The sequence below is a fragment of the Myotis lucifugus genome, unplaced genomic scaffold, assembly GCF_000147115.1.
Source record: "Myotis lucifugus unplaced genomic scaffold, Myoluc2.0 scaffold_58, whole genome shotgun sequence".
In the NCBI taxonomy this organism is placed as follows: domain Eukaryota; kingdom Metazoa; phylum Chordata; class Mammalia; order Chiroptera; family Vespertilionidae; genus Myotis; species Myotis lucifugus.
Genome location: NW_005871106.1, coordinates 1,063,579 through 1,078,096, shown reverse-complemented (window position 1 = coordinate 1,078,096; position 14,518 = coordinate 1,063,579). Strand labels below are relative to the sequence as shown.

Sequence of the window (14,518 nt, the reverse complement as noted above, 5' to 3'; positions counted from 1 at the left end):
TCCTGATGAACTAGGACTTTGCTTTAAATCCCCCCCCACCCCCAGTCTTAGGGTGATCAGTTTTCCTCCCAATTCCCTACACTGCAGAGCTGCTCACAGAATTGCACTGGCCTCCCTGGTATTTGTCAGGACATATGTTCCATTCCCGCTGTCCCGGCGTTCTAAGTGTCTTCATTCCTTTTGTGGCTCTCAGATTTCCCAAAATCTCACACATTTTCATTACTCCAGACCTCACCATCCAACTTCCCATCCTGAGATAATCCAATCTCCAGAAGTCACTCACACATGGCTCATCCCCCAGCCACCGTCTCTCAGACCATCACCGGCACAGAATGTCTGACTCTATCTACATTCAGTTACACTTTATGCCTGCAGCCCAGCCAAAGCGGACTCAAACCATGTGTGCTTTGAAAGAGCCTTTTCAAGGCAAGCCTTCCCGAGTCTGAAATAGTATGTCTCATAAGTTTTTATTTCAAAGCATGTAATTCTTATTTATTTTATTGTTTTTTTCCTCCAGAAAGATCTTTAAACACTAAAAAGTTGTTTTCTTATCTGAAATGTGTTCTTTAGATGATCATAAAATAATAGTTATTACAAGATAGCTAAGATCTGAATATGGGTGAGAAATCCCTGGAATGTGTACAGGAGACCCAGCTTGGGCACAGTGCCACCTGGACTAACTACTAACCTCTCTGGACCTCACTTTCTTTACTTGACAAGCTGAAATTATAACACTTACTCTTCTTATCTCTCAAGGTAGTTATAAGAATCATGAAACATTATGTTGCATTTATACTTAATGTTTTTTGCAAAAGCATGCTATAGATTAATGCTAATTATTACTATTAATTTTGTCACTAAGAACATGAACATTAAGTTTATAATTACTGTCCCAGAATATGTCCATTTCTTGTTCTTATTTTTGCACATATTCTTTAAAGGGGTGTTTAATTGATTCTAATATCCTTTTTTAACATTTTAGCATCTTTTCTAAAAAATTGATTTGAGAGAGAGAAAAAAAACCTGAAATTTGGTATGTGCCCTGACCGGGAATCGAACCCACCACCTTTTGGTGTACAGGATGATGCTCCAACCAACTGAGCCACACCAGCCAGAGCAACATTTTAGCATCTTTGATATTGGAATGTATCATACAACCTATGGTATATCAGAAATTAATTGGTGACATTCATTTCTTTCTTAGTGGTACAAAATATATTGTGGGGTTTTCATTGGAGTCAGTAAAATGTATTTGGCGCTTAGAGGAAAGCTAAAGAAGGGTAAAAGTACTTAGTCTATCTAAATGAAAACTTTATTGAGTGGCAATAGGACCACCACCACCCCCCAAAAAAATCAGCAAAGTGTTTGAAGCATTCAGATAGAAGGTATTGCCTTGAATTATATCATCTTTTAAGGTTCCCTATGGGAAATACATTTTAAGGACCTCCAGCTTTTTATAGCTTAGGCTCACAGGTCTCCTAGAACTAGTGTGATCCTGATTCAACTGAGTTTGGGGAAGCCTTGAGGGGAGGGGGGAGAATATGGCTGCTCCATAGGACAGTCCACTTCCAAAGGTCTTAGAAGAAAGATAAATACACTTTTGTGCCTGTGGGCCAAGTTGGGAGAACAAATGTTTACTATAGAAGATAGATATATAGATGAAATGTTTATATTTATAATATTTATAATTTTCTATTGTGCAATTTTTCTATTTTTACATAGGGTTACATATATGTTCTATTTGCATTTATATTCTCATGCTAGAATATATACTTTAATGATTAGAAGTTTGTCAGTTAAAATGTCACTGCTTTTTAACTCACAAGATGGTACAGCTGACCATACTTAACATGTAGACATGAAGAGACAGATTTCTAATCTTCATTCTCAGATTTGTATGGTGCTTTGAAGTTAACAACTATATTCACACACATTATCCATATTCATTAAACATCTGTTATCATCCCCATTTTACAGATGGAAAGACTGAGTCAAAGAGATGAAGTGACTTATCCAAGGTCAAATGCAGTGAGTGAAAGCAAAGCTGGTGTTGGAATTCATTCAGTGTCACGTGGTCTGTTTCTGGCACTGTACTGGGCCCTAGAAAGAACAGGATAAACAGCAAGAAGTTGTCCCCTTTACTTTTTCCAACCTCTCCCTCCCTGACCTCTGAGACTAAGAGCTGCCCAGGGTAGAACCGTCATGGAGCCCAGTGCCTCTGTGTATGAGGTATGACAGTCCTCATACCTATGGAATGCATAGGTCTAGGCTCTAGGTTTCTAAAAAATACAAATACCAAAATAGTTCCCCTGGAGGTTTCTTCTTCCCAAGGTTTCTAATTTGTGAACCAGAAGAAAGCATTTGAGATCTGATCACCTGGAAGCCAAGCAAGATAAGTGGCCCAAGGAAGCAGGTTCCCCCTTGGTCCAGCAAGATGGAGATGAGTCCCAGGGCAAAGAGCTGTGCACTACTTCCTGATGGGGACTTTCCCTTAAAAATGATGGGACTAGACAATACGTTAGAAATTTACGTTTCTGATTACTATATTTCAATTATTTCTGCCCCTCCATTACCAGAGAAACTTGAACATGGCATCAGACCTCTTGGAAAGCCAATGTCATCCATCATCCAGGAGCATCTGTACGCTCGGTGCCAGGCTGCGTGCTGGGAGTCATGCACAACTCCCATAACACCGGCCATAACAGGAGCACTTCCTGTGTGCCTGTGGGCATTACCTCATGTAATCCACAAATGGCTCTATGGAGTGGAGAACTAACCAGGAAATTGAGGCATAGAGGACTTAATTAACTTGACCATGAAAGTGCCCTGTTACTGGCCCAGCGAGAATTCAAACCTGGGCAGTCTAACTGCAGAGCCCACACATTGACCCTTCAGCAATACTGCTCCCCCAAGTTCAGGGAGTTTACTGAGTATTTGGAGAGATGACACAAAAACACAAACAATTAGTGTATACAAATGCCAAAGAACTCAGATGGAACATGTGGAACTGGTTTGGGCCACACAATCTCCATCACAACTCTGCCCCCGTACCTGGAAACCAGCCATGGTCAATACATAATGAATGGGCCATGGCCATGTGCCAATGAAACTTTATTTACTAATAAATGGCATGCTGGAGTTAGTCTGTGAGCTACAGTTTGCTGACCCTTATGTAGATGATCTATGCCACAGATTTCATAGTGGAGATCAGTGTAGACGGGAGCAGTTGGTGGGAGCTTTGGGAATTAAGCCTTGAAGAGAAGTTTAGGGTGGGCTTCGGAGGACCTGTGAGACCTGCCCTGCCCCTTCTTGCTCCCTGGGCTCTGGCCAGCTGGCCTATGTTTCCTAGGCTTTGATTACACCAAGCTTATTCCTCCTCTAGAGGTTTCTCCCCGGCTGATCCCTCTGCCTGGAACTCCTTCCCTGAGCTCTCCTCGAGGCATTTATGGTTTCAGAAATTACCTTGTTCATGATTGTGTACTTGTCTGTTATCTGTCTCTTCCTGTTCTCCTTATAGAATGTAAGCTCAATAACATGGGATCAACATCTGTACTGTTCACTGCTGTATATTCCTGGCACGCAGACAATGGCCAGAACATAAAGAGGCAAAAAATACTTGCAAGGGCAAATGAAAAGGGGGAGAGAGGCAAAGGAGAGAAAGGGAGGGAGACTTAGGAAATGTAAGCATGCCTCATTATATTGTGCTTAATTTTTCTTTTCTCTGTGACTGAATAGACTGTTGTCGTCATTTGAATGGCTATCATTCAGTGCCCATGACTCTATTTCAGTTAATAAAACATCCTCATCCTGTAATAAGAGAATGATAGCACTAATTGTGGCCATTCCTTGGTCAGAGGTATGTCTTCTGTACTTCTGAATGATGACATGTGGTTTAAGTTATAGACTGGCTATAATCGAAATAGAAAAATCCATACTAATCTTCATTTCATTTTATAAAAAAATAAAGCTCTCCATTAGTATTTTAATACTTAAACATATACATTAAAAAGCTAATGATCCTCTCTTTCTCTAACCCATAACTATTGTTAAACTTAGCCTTTATTACATATATGTTATTAGTGGGTTTTGTTGGATCCAACCACCTCCTAAACTGGGGCAGACAAGCAGAACAACTGACCAGGCTGCTTTTCTATCTGCTCCAGCTTCCTTCTCTTACCGACTTTCATTTCTTTAAACTGCTAGGACTAGTAATAATAAAGACTTTCACAGACAGTTGCAAGGTTAGATTTTTTTTATTTCCCTAAATCATTTTTCCCTGTGCAACTGAAGCAGGAAGACATAGCAACCTTTGAATAGATCACAATAGTAGCTGTAACTATGAGTTTCCTTTCTTTTCAATCAAAAGGGGATAATATTTCATGCTCTACACACCTTACAAATTTGTATGCTTTCTTTGAAAACTATGTACCCAACCATTGTCTTCCCTTTTACTCTAGAATGTAAGAGACTCGGAATAAAAACTATGGTGCAATTATAACAATTTTGCTGGCCCTTAAACTTCAGCAACAGTATTTTTCTTCTCCAAGGTCTTGATTTTCGTTTTTTGTGGGGGTTTTTTTACATTTTTCCTAGAACTGATTTCTGCATTTTTATAGGTAATCTTGTTCTAGGCTATCTTTAGGTGTATAAATAACATATTAATTTTTAAATTCCATTCCAATGTAAGTCACTTACATACAACTTTTTAGCTGCAGTCATTTGAAAATGATGTTTAATTGAAAGATATACAGATTAAATACTACCCAGCTGATTCCCTTCTTAATAATCACAGCCTGTTTCTAGGCCAAGTCTAAGTTTCGGCCATAAACTGATTTTGGAGAAAACACCTAATCAGAAATTTTCCATGTTTTGTTTCATAAGTGATGTAAGCTAATATGTCATTAGTCTCTGACAAACTGGCCATCAGTACTGAGAAATGGCAATGTCGTGGGCACATCTATGACCCTCAGCTGTACTAACTTAATTATTAAATTTAACTACTAAGTCAACAATGAGGTTCTGAACATGATCATATCTTTGCAGTGAGTCATCTGCCAATTGAAGGGAAAAACAAGACTGTTCTCGGCATTTATAATTTCCCTAAGAAATGTCCCCTGTTGCTATAGTGACACTGATGCTTTTTAGCTAAAAAAGTAAAAACTCTACACTGTTACTACCATAAGTGATAAATGGCAAATGCATCAGAGGTGATGGATTACAAAGGTGCCCTGGGACCATAAGTGTTCGGTTCCCTAAGAACTACTGATCGTAGCCTAGAGAGACAGCATCAAACAGTGATCACGTGCAAGGCCCCGGAGCTGTGAGCTGGAACCCTGCCCTTCGTGGCCGGGACTTTGAGTCAGTTACATAACCTCAGTTTCGTCATTTGTAAAATGGGGATAATAGTAATCCTACCCTTCAGCTGTGTGGATCCAATGGGTGAACATTCATAAAACATTTAGAACAGTGGCTGCATATGGAAACATGATTTAAGAATTTGTTTAATAAAATAAGCTGCACAGTGAAACTTAATCATACTCTTTTTTGTACTTTTCAGGATTAGAACTTATAAACAACTGTTTTCAGATCCATGAATAGTAGTAACTCTTTAATCTGATGTTTCTAGACATTAGCTTTCAAATTATATGGTCAAATTCATAACTTAAGGGAGAAAGAAGTGGAACATCTATTCTCACTTCTTAGAACCTGTATAACATTTAGAAATGTGTAATACCTGTATGTATCATATGTTGGGAGTAAGTAAATTCTGATCTGTTGTGTTAAACAAAATGCTTTAGAGCCCAGTGCTGCCATTTAGTAGCTATATGTTCTTTGGCAAATTTCTTAAGCTATCTGAGCTCCTGCTTCTCATCCGAGAAATGCTGAAAAAGGCACAGAGTTGTTGTATTAATGAAATAAGACCCTATAAACAATGCTTAGCATAGTTAAATGTTAGTAATGAAACACTGTATTATCTAATGGATAATCAGTAAATGTTTAGCATCAAAATATTAAATACCTTTTTAACTTTGCATTGCAAATTGGGCCAGTTTCCATTTATGGCACCATACCTTAAACTTGTTAACATGTTGATTTGGAACGGTTCTCAAATTTATTTATGCTTTGTCTTCTCATCTCTGCTGTAAACATGTTGAGGGCAAGAACCAGACTCCCTTTCTTTTTAAATTAAGCCCTGTGCACTGTAGGCTGTTACTTCTTAATGTGTATAAAGAGTGGTAATTATTCATGTCTTTTACCAAGTGGAGGAAGAATGAGAACCTAAGTTGAGTCCATGTTGAAGTGGAAAATCTAAGAGCAAGCGAAGAAAAGTCATAAAAAAGCTCTCTATATTGTAGTGTAGTGCTCTGCTGAACTCAGAGGGAATGGCTGTGGAATGTGCTGAGAACATTATCTTGTGTGGTACCCACAATTAGGGACTAGAATAGGATCCAGCAAAGCAAGAGGAAAAGAATAATTCAGATAAGTACAGTAATAGCTATCCCAGGTGAGTAGAGAAACTCTTTAAGACAGTGGTTCTCAACCTTCTGGCCCTTTAAATACAGTTCCTCATGTTGTGACCCAACCATAAAATTTTTTTCGTTGCTACTTCATAACTGTAATGTTGCTACTGTTATGAATTGTAATGTAAATATCTGATATGCAGGATGGTCTTAGGCGACCCCTGTGAAAGGGTCGTTCGACCGCCAAAGGGGTCGCGACCCACAGGTTGAGAACCACTGCTTTAAGAGGTGGTGGTGGTGGTGGTGGTGGTGGTGGTGGTGGTAGTGTGTGTGTGTGTGTGTGTGTGTGTGTGTGTGTAGAGCAAGAATAATTTAAAATAAGAAAATGCCACTAGCTTTCATGAGGAGGTCATTGGTAATCTTTAATTTGGAGGCTGAATCCAAATTAAGAGGGTTCGGAAAGAACAGGTGATTGGGAAGTCAGTGCAGCTGGTATAGACCACTGGTTGAGGAAGAAGAACGGATATGAGATAGTAGAGTTGAAGGGTTCAAGGAAGATGTCAAAAAAAACCTTTTTTAAATTTTAAATGTCAGTTGAAAACAAATAATTGAAAAACTCTAATAAAACCGATCTCCTTTCCAATGGTATTCTTATGCCTGACTCAATTATTCTCAACATGAAAACTGAGAGGTATAAGTAAATCTGAGCCAATGATTTTCGTTTTTCCTAATACACAAGTTGTTTTAAAGATTCAGACATGGATTTCCATGTATTCAAATTATTTTCAAACCAGTTATAGTAAAATACCATTATTGAAAAGTTAACATCTGAAGTTTTTGGGTCAGAGCCCCCAAAAAAGGAAAGAAAAGAAAAATGTAGGGTTTTATAAGAAATGAATCATCTCTTTTATATCTGACTAGGTTCCTCAAGATGAATGGACAGGGTATACCCCTCGAGGTAAAGACGATGAAATTCCATGCCGAAGAATGCGGAGTGGCAGCTATATCAAAGCCATGGGAGATGAAGACAGTGGTGACTCGGACACAAGTCCCAAGCCGTCTCCCAAAGTTGCTGCACGAAGAGAAAGCTATCTCAAGGCTACTCAGCCATCCCTTACAGAACTCACCACACTCAAGTAAGTGTTTCTAACACTATACGTCTGGTAGTCCAGCTCCTTCTAATATTATTACCTAGGATCAGATTGTGTGATGCCTAGAATAAATGGGACAGAAAACATTCTATCCATGGAGCAATGTGATACATTGACTGGTCTATTGATTTTGACATTGGGTTTGACTTGCTTTCAAAGACAAGGGCATCCAGGTGTACTATGCATGGACATAAGCTGAATCCCCAATCTCCAAGATGAAGAGTTTGAAATAATTCAGACTGGCTTCTGAAAGAAATTAAGATTTCTGGTTAATGAGAAGATCCATGTACCCCAACTCTTGGACATTTGTTTAACCACTAAATCTATGAGGAATCTCTTCCTTACAAGACCCTTCAACTTTTCAGATAATTGAGTAATATAATAGATCAGATTATATTGGAGAAGCTTCTAGAATGTGGTCATGTTTTAAAATTGGGTGATATGTGAAGGTTCTTGATATACATTTTTAAATTTGGTCACTCAATAGATTTTGTAAGACCTTAAAATGTTTTTTTGTTTTGAAAAATATGATATAAGTAATATTTACCTCCACATGTGCCCTTTGTAAACAGAGAAGAGCTTTACAAAATAAACTACTGAAATTGAAATTTTAATTTTTAATTTGATTTACAGAAGTAAACCCAAACCTGGAACACAGCATCATGTAGCTCATCATTTGGACCTAAATAATATATTACGGATAATTTGTGTTTCTTAAGTGCCTTTGATTACATGTTTTGAGGAAATACATACTGCTATTCGTGCATTTATATACACTACAAAATAAGATATTAAAAGACATAATAAATAAAACATAAATTTTCCCAAAGGAAAATAAACTAGATTATGACCTAGGACATTGAAAAGCAACCAACCATTCTATGGTGGAAATTTATTTAAATAGCATGTTACATTATATTTTAAGGAAGTGGACAGGGAGAGTTCCCTCATCAATATTTTTTCAATGGAGCATGTGAAACCACTATGGATCATTTCAATAAAAAAAACTTAGAACCAATGACATGAGTAAACCATCCCAAGAAAGGAAGCTCTTCTTCCTTTCCTTTGGCTTCCAGTTGCCCTCCTCTTTGCCTTTATTTCTGCATGTATTCATTTCCCGGGCGTGCCATACTATGACCTTGAAACTATAAGAGTTTATTATCTCACAGTTCTGAAAACTAGAAGTTTGGAGTCAAGGTGTCAGCATAGCCTCACTCCTAAAACTTGTAGAGGACAATCTTTCCTGGCCTCTTCCAGGCTTCTGTTCTTCACCTGTTACCCTTGGCATTCCTTGGCTTGTAGCTGCAGCACTTTGTTCTCTGCCTCTGTCACCATGTGGCTGTCTTCTTATGACACCGGTGACATTGGGTTCAGACCCTCCCTAGTGACCTTATCTTAACTTGATTAAACTGCAAAGACCATATTTCCAAGTAAGGTCACATTCACAGGTATTGGGAGTTAGGGCTTGGACATATCTATGTGGGGAACACAGTTCACCCCATAACAAATACTGCCACATGAGATAAAAATTGATTATGGAAATGAAAACCAGAAACAGGTATTTATTGTACTCTGGCACAGCTCACAGAAGCTCATAAAATTAAATATACTCAGTGTGAAAAGAACTGGATATGTAATAAAGGCAGTGGTCCAAGGTGGTGTGAAATGGGGGAGCTAAGGACCCTTCTGGCAAACATTTTCTATGGACTTTAAAGTATCTCTCCACTAGAGATAATAATAGATAGTCATAGTCATGGCATTGACATCTTCCAAAAGATGCAAAAGAAGGAAAGCTTTGGGCAAGAAAGTCACTTGGACCTTCAAGATATCAGTTTCCTAATATGAAAACCAAGTTGTGGGAGTCTCCAACCTCCAGAGACCCATCCACCTCCTTAGTATCCCATTAGTTTACGTATAGGGATGCATTTGTCACATCAGCTGAATGACACTATACATCTTGGGTGATGAAATACAGTGATTGCTTCTATTCACAGTGGTACCGAGGCATGAGGAGAACAGAAAGAAGTAGAGCCATAAGGAACGTGAGGAGAGTGCTTGGAGGAGGCCAGGGACAGGGGTATGTGCAGAAATCAAGTTCACAATTATATCTTGTAGCTACTCTCCTCAGAGCTTGGGAGCTGTGAGAAATCAGCTCCCAAGCCATTGGAAGTTTTTCTTTTTCATTTTGTCTTCTACATAATAGCTCTTTTTAATGCAACTAGCATATATTTATTTCACTGCTCACAAGCTTTAAGAGCAAAAAGAAACCACTACACCGACAGTGGCTAAGCTGATGGTAGAGAGGGTCAGCACTTCAGACAGTGAAGTTAGTCATTGAGCAGAATCAGTGACTTCTACTTTCTTCCTCTAAACCTGTAGAAACTCAAAACAATAGCCATTTTACTAGGGGGCACCTCTTAAATGGAAATACCTTTTCTTGATTGCCTATTCGTTAGCAGGCAAGACAGCATCTGACCATTCTAATATGTCTTTCATTTCTATGCTACCCTCCCATTGCCCAGACTTATTTCTCCTAGTTATATTTATCTCCACCCATTTCTTCCTCACCTGCTTTAGGAGTTCCATCTCTCATTACAGTCTGCATATTAAGCTTCCATCATACTCAAATACATATGATTACTAGTGATTTCTAGTTTAATAGGATTTATAGAGATACAGAAGAAGAAAAGGGAAATACACTCTGAGGGCAAAAATTGGGATATGACATCACTCATAATTAATGCTGTCTTTTATTCCTTGATGATGTTTTGACTGGAGATAATTACTTTTCTAGAAGTTTGAAGCATTTAGTTCCTCATAAGAAAAAAAGATCCCCATATTCTGGAATTCTAGTTCTCCAAAAAAGAAACTATATTTTTGTTCCTACTGCTCTGACATTTAAGTCAATTTTTCCTCCTTCCTCCTCAGCAATTCACAGCTTTAGGGATGATTCATAGCCATGAACCAAGATAACTAAAATTAGCCAAGTGAGATTGGGGCAACATTTTGTTTGAGGTTTTCAACTCCCATCTCCTCAGAAATGTTGGAGAGAAGGTACTCCTACACTCTCTTACATTGTTTTTCTCTTTTCTTTTTCCTTTGCTATTTTCCAAAGGCATCTTGAGGGTTTACTTATGAGGATGGTTTTCATCAGCTACTTAATGTTGTTGCATTTTTAGATACATAAGGCCAAAGGTCAGCTGAACATTCTAGAGTCAGAGGCAGCCTTGAGGCAGTGAACTCCATCTCTGGGCTGTAAAACTCCCGTAGCTACTCTCCGAGGACCATTATTTCTTTCACTCCCTTCTCTTCTTCCACAGCCGCAATAAACCCCTTCCCCTCACCACTAGCCTTCCTTTTCCGTTATTAGCTAACAATAAACCTAAATGACATATCATCCAAGAATATTATTATTTTCAAAAATACCTTCTGAATGTTTAATAGTCAATTCTCAGGCAAGTAAGGGAGAGATTTGGGGGCCAGAGTTCCAGCTTGGCTCTGTTAAAGGACTGAACTCTTTTCCTTAAATTTGTTATGATATGCCATTTATTCTAAAATTAAAACTACTGCCTGCTGTCATGATTAGTTAAAACCATGTCCAAATCTTATCTAGGATAAGATTTTTGTGGGGTTTTTTTTAATATATTGTGAAAAGGAAGAATTTTTTAAAATGACATTTGTGAGCTGTCATTTAAAAGATTCTAAAGCTAAAGTTAAATGTCCATTAATCCAAGGCAAATAACACCTTAAAATCTCTTCCTTCTTCTTTATCCCTTCATCCAAGCATGAAGGAAACTTACCTCCCGGGAGAAACAGTCTCTGACACACAGACTTGCAAACGCCTCTGAAATTGGCGAGAAGGCCCCCAGGCTTCTGTGCCTGTTTGGCTCTGGAGAGGACCAAGCAGGGTGCCTAACAATTTTGACAAAGTGTCTAACAAAAGGCTTCAGGAAGGTTTATTTTCAATCCAAAAATGCCTTGGAGGCAGATAGTTTTTCATTTTCAGAATCGTTAATTCTCTTATTCTCTCCCTGATACGACACTTTTAAAAAAATAATAAGTTAGTGAGATACTAAATAGCTCTGTGGCTTTTGGCAACTGGATTAATGTCTCTGTGCTCCCCGACCCCAATTAAATGAGAGGCTTGGGCTGTAAGTGTGGACAGCACCACCTAGAAGGCTCCCATCACAACTCTCCCAACCAGGTCAGGGACAGACAGCAGTAGCCAATCTCAGCACCCTGCCCACTGAGCAGCTTCCCACTGGGGCTCAGAACTCCTCCCAACGCAGTGCTACAGCCACGGCTTCTCATTGGCCAGCGACTCCCCGGGTGCTATCCCTTGTCTACATGGTCTCTGAGGCATCTAAAAGCACTGATGTGGACCATTGTAAAGAGGAGGCACAGAAGAAATAGTTTACTATTTGAAGACAAAAGGAAGTGGTGTTGATAAATGACAAAATTTGAGAAGAGATACACAGGATGTTCTACTTCGCCTTTAATTCTGGAGATTTAAAATGAGTCAGTTCTATAGCAAGAACCCAAACTGTAGGGTCCCTTTTTTTGGTTAGCTTTCTAAGTTTATTTCTTCCCTTTTTCTCTCTAGACGCACTGTGTCCTCTGCCGGTTCCTCACATTCCACATGCCCCTTCTACCCACCTAGGGCTCCCCATGTTCTTTCTCTTCCCAGAAAAAGGATGGGGGAGGGGAGGGAGGTGATGTTATCTGAGTTCCCCATATTTAAGAACATAGCAATGTGTATCAGTCCACCGTTCTCCTTAGTGTATGAAATGTCTCTGTTTTTCTTAGTTCTCCACTTTCCCCAAATGTTTTGCCATTCCTCTCTACCTGTTCCTCAGTATAACTGTAACATACAATAGCAAATGCTCCTTACAGTGGGCAGAAGAACAAAATAACACAGTCCGACACTACAAAATTATGCATTTACATCTGCAGAGATAGAAACTTGGGACAATTTCCCATCCTTCACTTATCATGTATTTTCATCTATTATCCTCTATTCACCCAACTCTCCCCACCCTTCCAACATAAGAAATTTTTTAAAAGTTTAAAACATGGAAACTCACTAGCTCATAGACAAATTATCTAAATACCTTTCAACCCCCTGCTAGAAATAAGCCCAGTTAAAAACAAAACATACAAAACTGAAATGAGAAATTGCCTATTATATTCAGCCCCTAATTGCCATGCCTTGTTTTTAAAAACCTCCTCCTTCTTTATGAAGTGGGTGTGGGTAATAGTGTAGTCTGTAGCCCACGCTGGCCTCTTGCTATGTAAGTGCTCTGGGAAAGCCAATTTGGGAAGGAGACCTGTGTGGATTGAACTGTACCTGCAAGGATCATGACCTCAGAGGGAAAAACTGTGTGTGAGTCTTTGAAGGAGGTGAAAAACAAATGAAAAATTCAGATTGGTTTAGAGAGAAGGAAACATGACAGAAAGATTTAAGTTTGAATAAGGTTCTGAGTGCCTGACTGAGAGCTAACAGCTTTACATTCCTTTTTGTTGTTGTTTTCCCATTTAATCACCACATGCGATTTCCCCCACCTTACAAGTAAGGAGCCCCATGTCTCTGGGTGCGATTTTTCCAGCCCATGGAGTCTAAGTCTTCAGCATAAGACCAGCACTGTGTTCCTCTCGGGTACACTGATCCTCTACTTTTAATCTAAGCATGCAAGAAAATGAGATTTCCAGGCACCCGAATAATTCACTACTGCTGAAGTACATCACTTCTCTCCCTGACTCTTTCATTTCTGTGAACCAAATTACCAGTTTCTTAAATTCAGTCTTGAACCATTGCAGCTCACTTCTCACTTCCTCAAGCTTTAGAACTTCACTCTTTCTCACTTGAATGATTCAATGGACCGATTTGTCTTGCTGCCACTTTCGGAGTTGTTGCCTCTCTTTGCAACTACTCCTTCCATAAACTTTCTACCAGGTTACTGAGAACTCATCTCTGTATCCATTTTGTCTATGTATGTTGTCCAACATCAGTAAGAGATTCACAAGAAGACTCCACCCTCCTTTGAGCTCTTCTCTTTTACTGTCCCCTTCTCAGGATTCTATGCTTAAATCAAATGGAACTACTAATTGTGCTTGAGACCTGTTTTGCTGGCTTTTAGGACTGTGCTAATCAGGATAGGCTAGATTATGCTGGCAGCGAAAAACAACTCCCAAATCAGAGAAGCTTCTCACAACAAAACTTTATTTCTTGCTCATGCTACATGTCCATCTTGGGTCATTTTGGAACTCTGCTCGCCAAGGTCACCCAGGACTAAGGTACGGACACACCACATCAATAAAGGTTCCCAGTGCCACCAAGCCAGGGCAAGTGCACAGGATCTTAACGCTTCCACTTGCAAGTGGGACAGGTCACCTCCATTCCCATTTGATGGGCAAAAGCTAGTGGCATCTTCAAAGAGAAGGCAATCTTATCGTGCACGCAGGACATGGACACATAAAACACTGTTTGTCAAGTAGCAATAATGACTACCAAAGTTTATCTCCTAGACGCCAAATATTTTGCTCACTCTCTTTCCTGCAAGCACAATATATTCATGCCCTACCACCACCATCAAAGGGAGAAAAACCAAACACTCTGAACTGGTCCTCTCTTCATCCCACAGTTTTTGGTCTGGGGGTGACGTTCGATAGTCTGTGTAGCAGGGAATGGTGTCAACACCCGGTCAAGATGTGGCTCCCCTGCACCTGGAGACCTGCGACCCACAAAGCAAACTGTCTTCTTCCCACACACCCAATATACCTCGCATAAGGCAGGACAAGGACAAAACATACACACTAAACACTCCCACTCAACATCAAGAACATGGGAGACAACAGTGGTCACTGCTCCATCTCAATTTTGCAATCCCACTGGGTAAAATGTTTAGC

At 39.5% G+C, this 14,518-nt stretch overlaps 1 protein-coding gene across 1 annotated transcript in view; it reads left to right on the top strand.

Moving 5' to 3' along the window:
* DLGAP1 (DLG associated protein 1) overlaps window positions 1-14,518 on the top strand; it is a 229,133-nt gene that overhangs the window by 57,272 nt on the left and 157,343 nt on the right. The window contains 1 exon segment of the mRNA XM_023754230.1: window positions 7,383-7,597. Coding sequence (XP_023609998.1) covers window positions 7,383-7,597 — 215 coding nt within the window.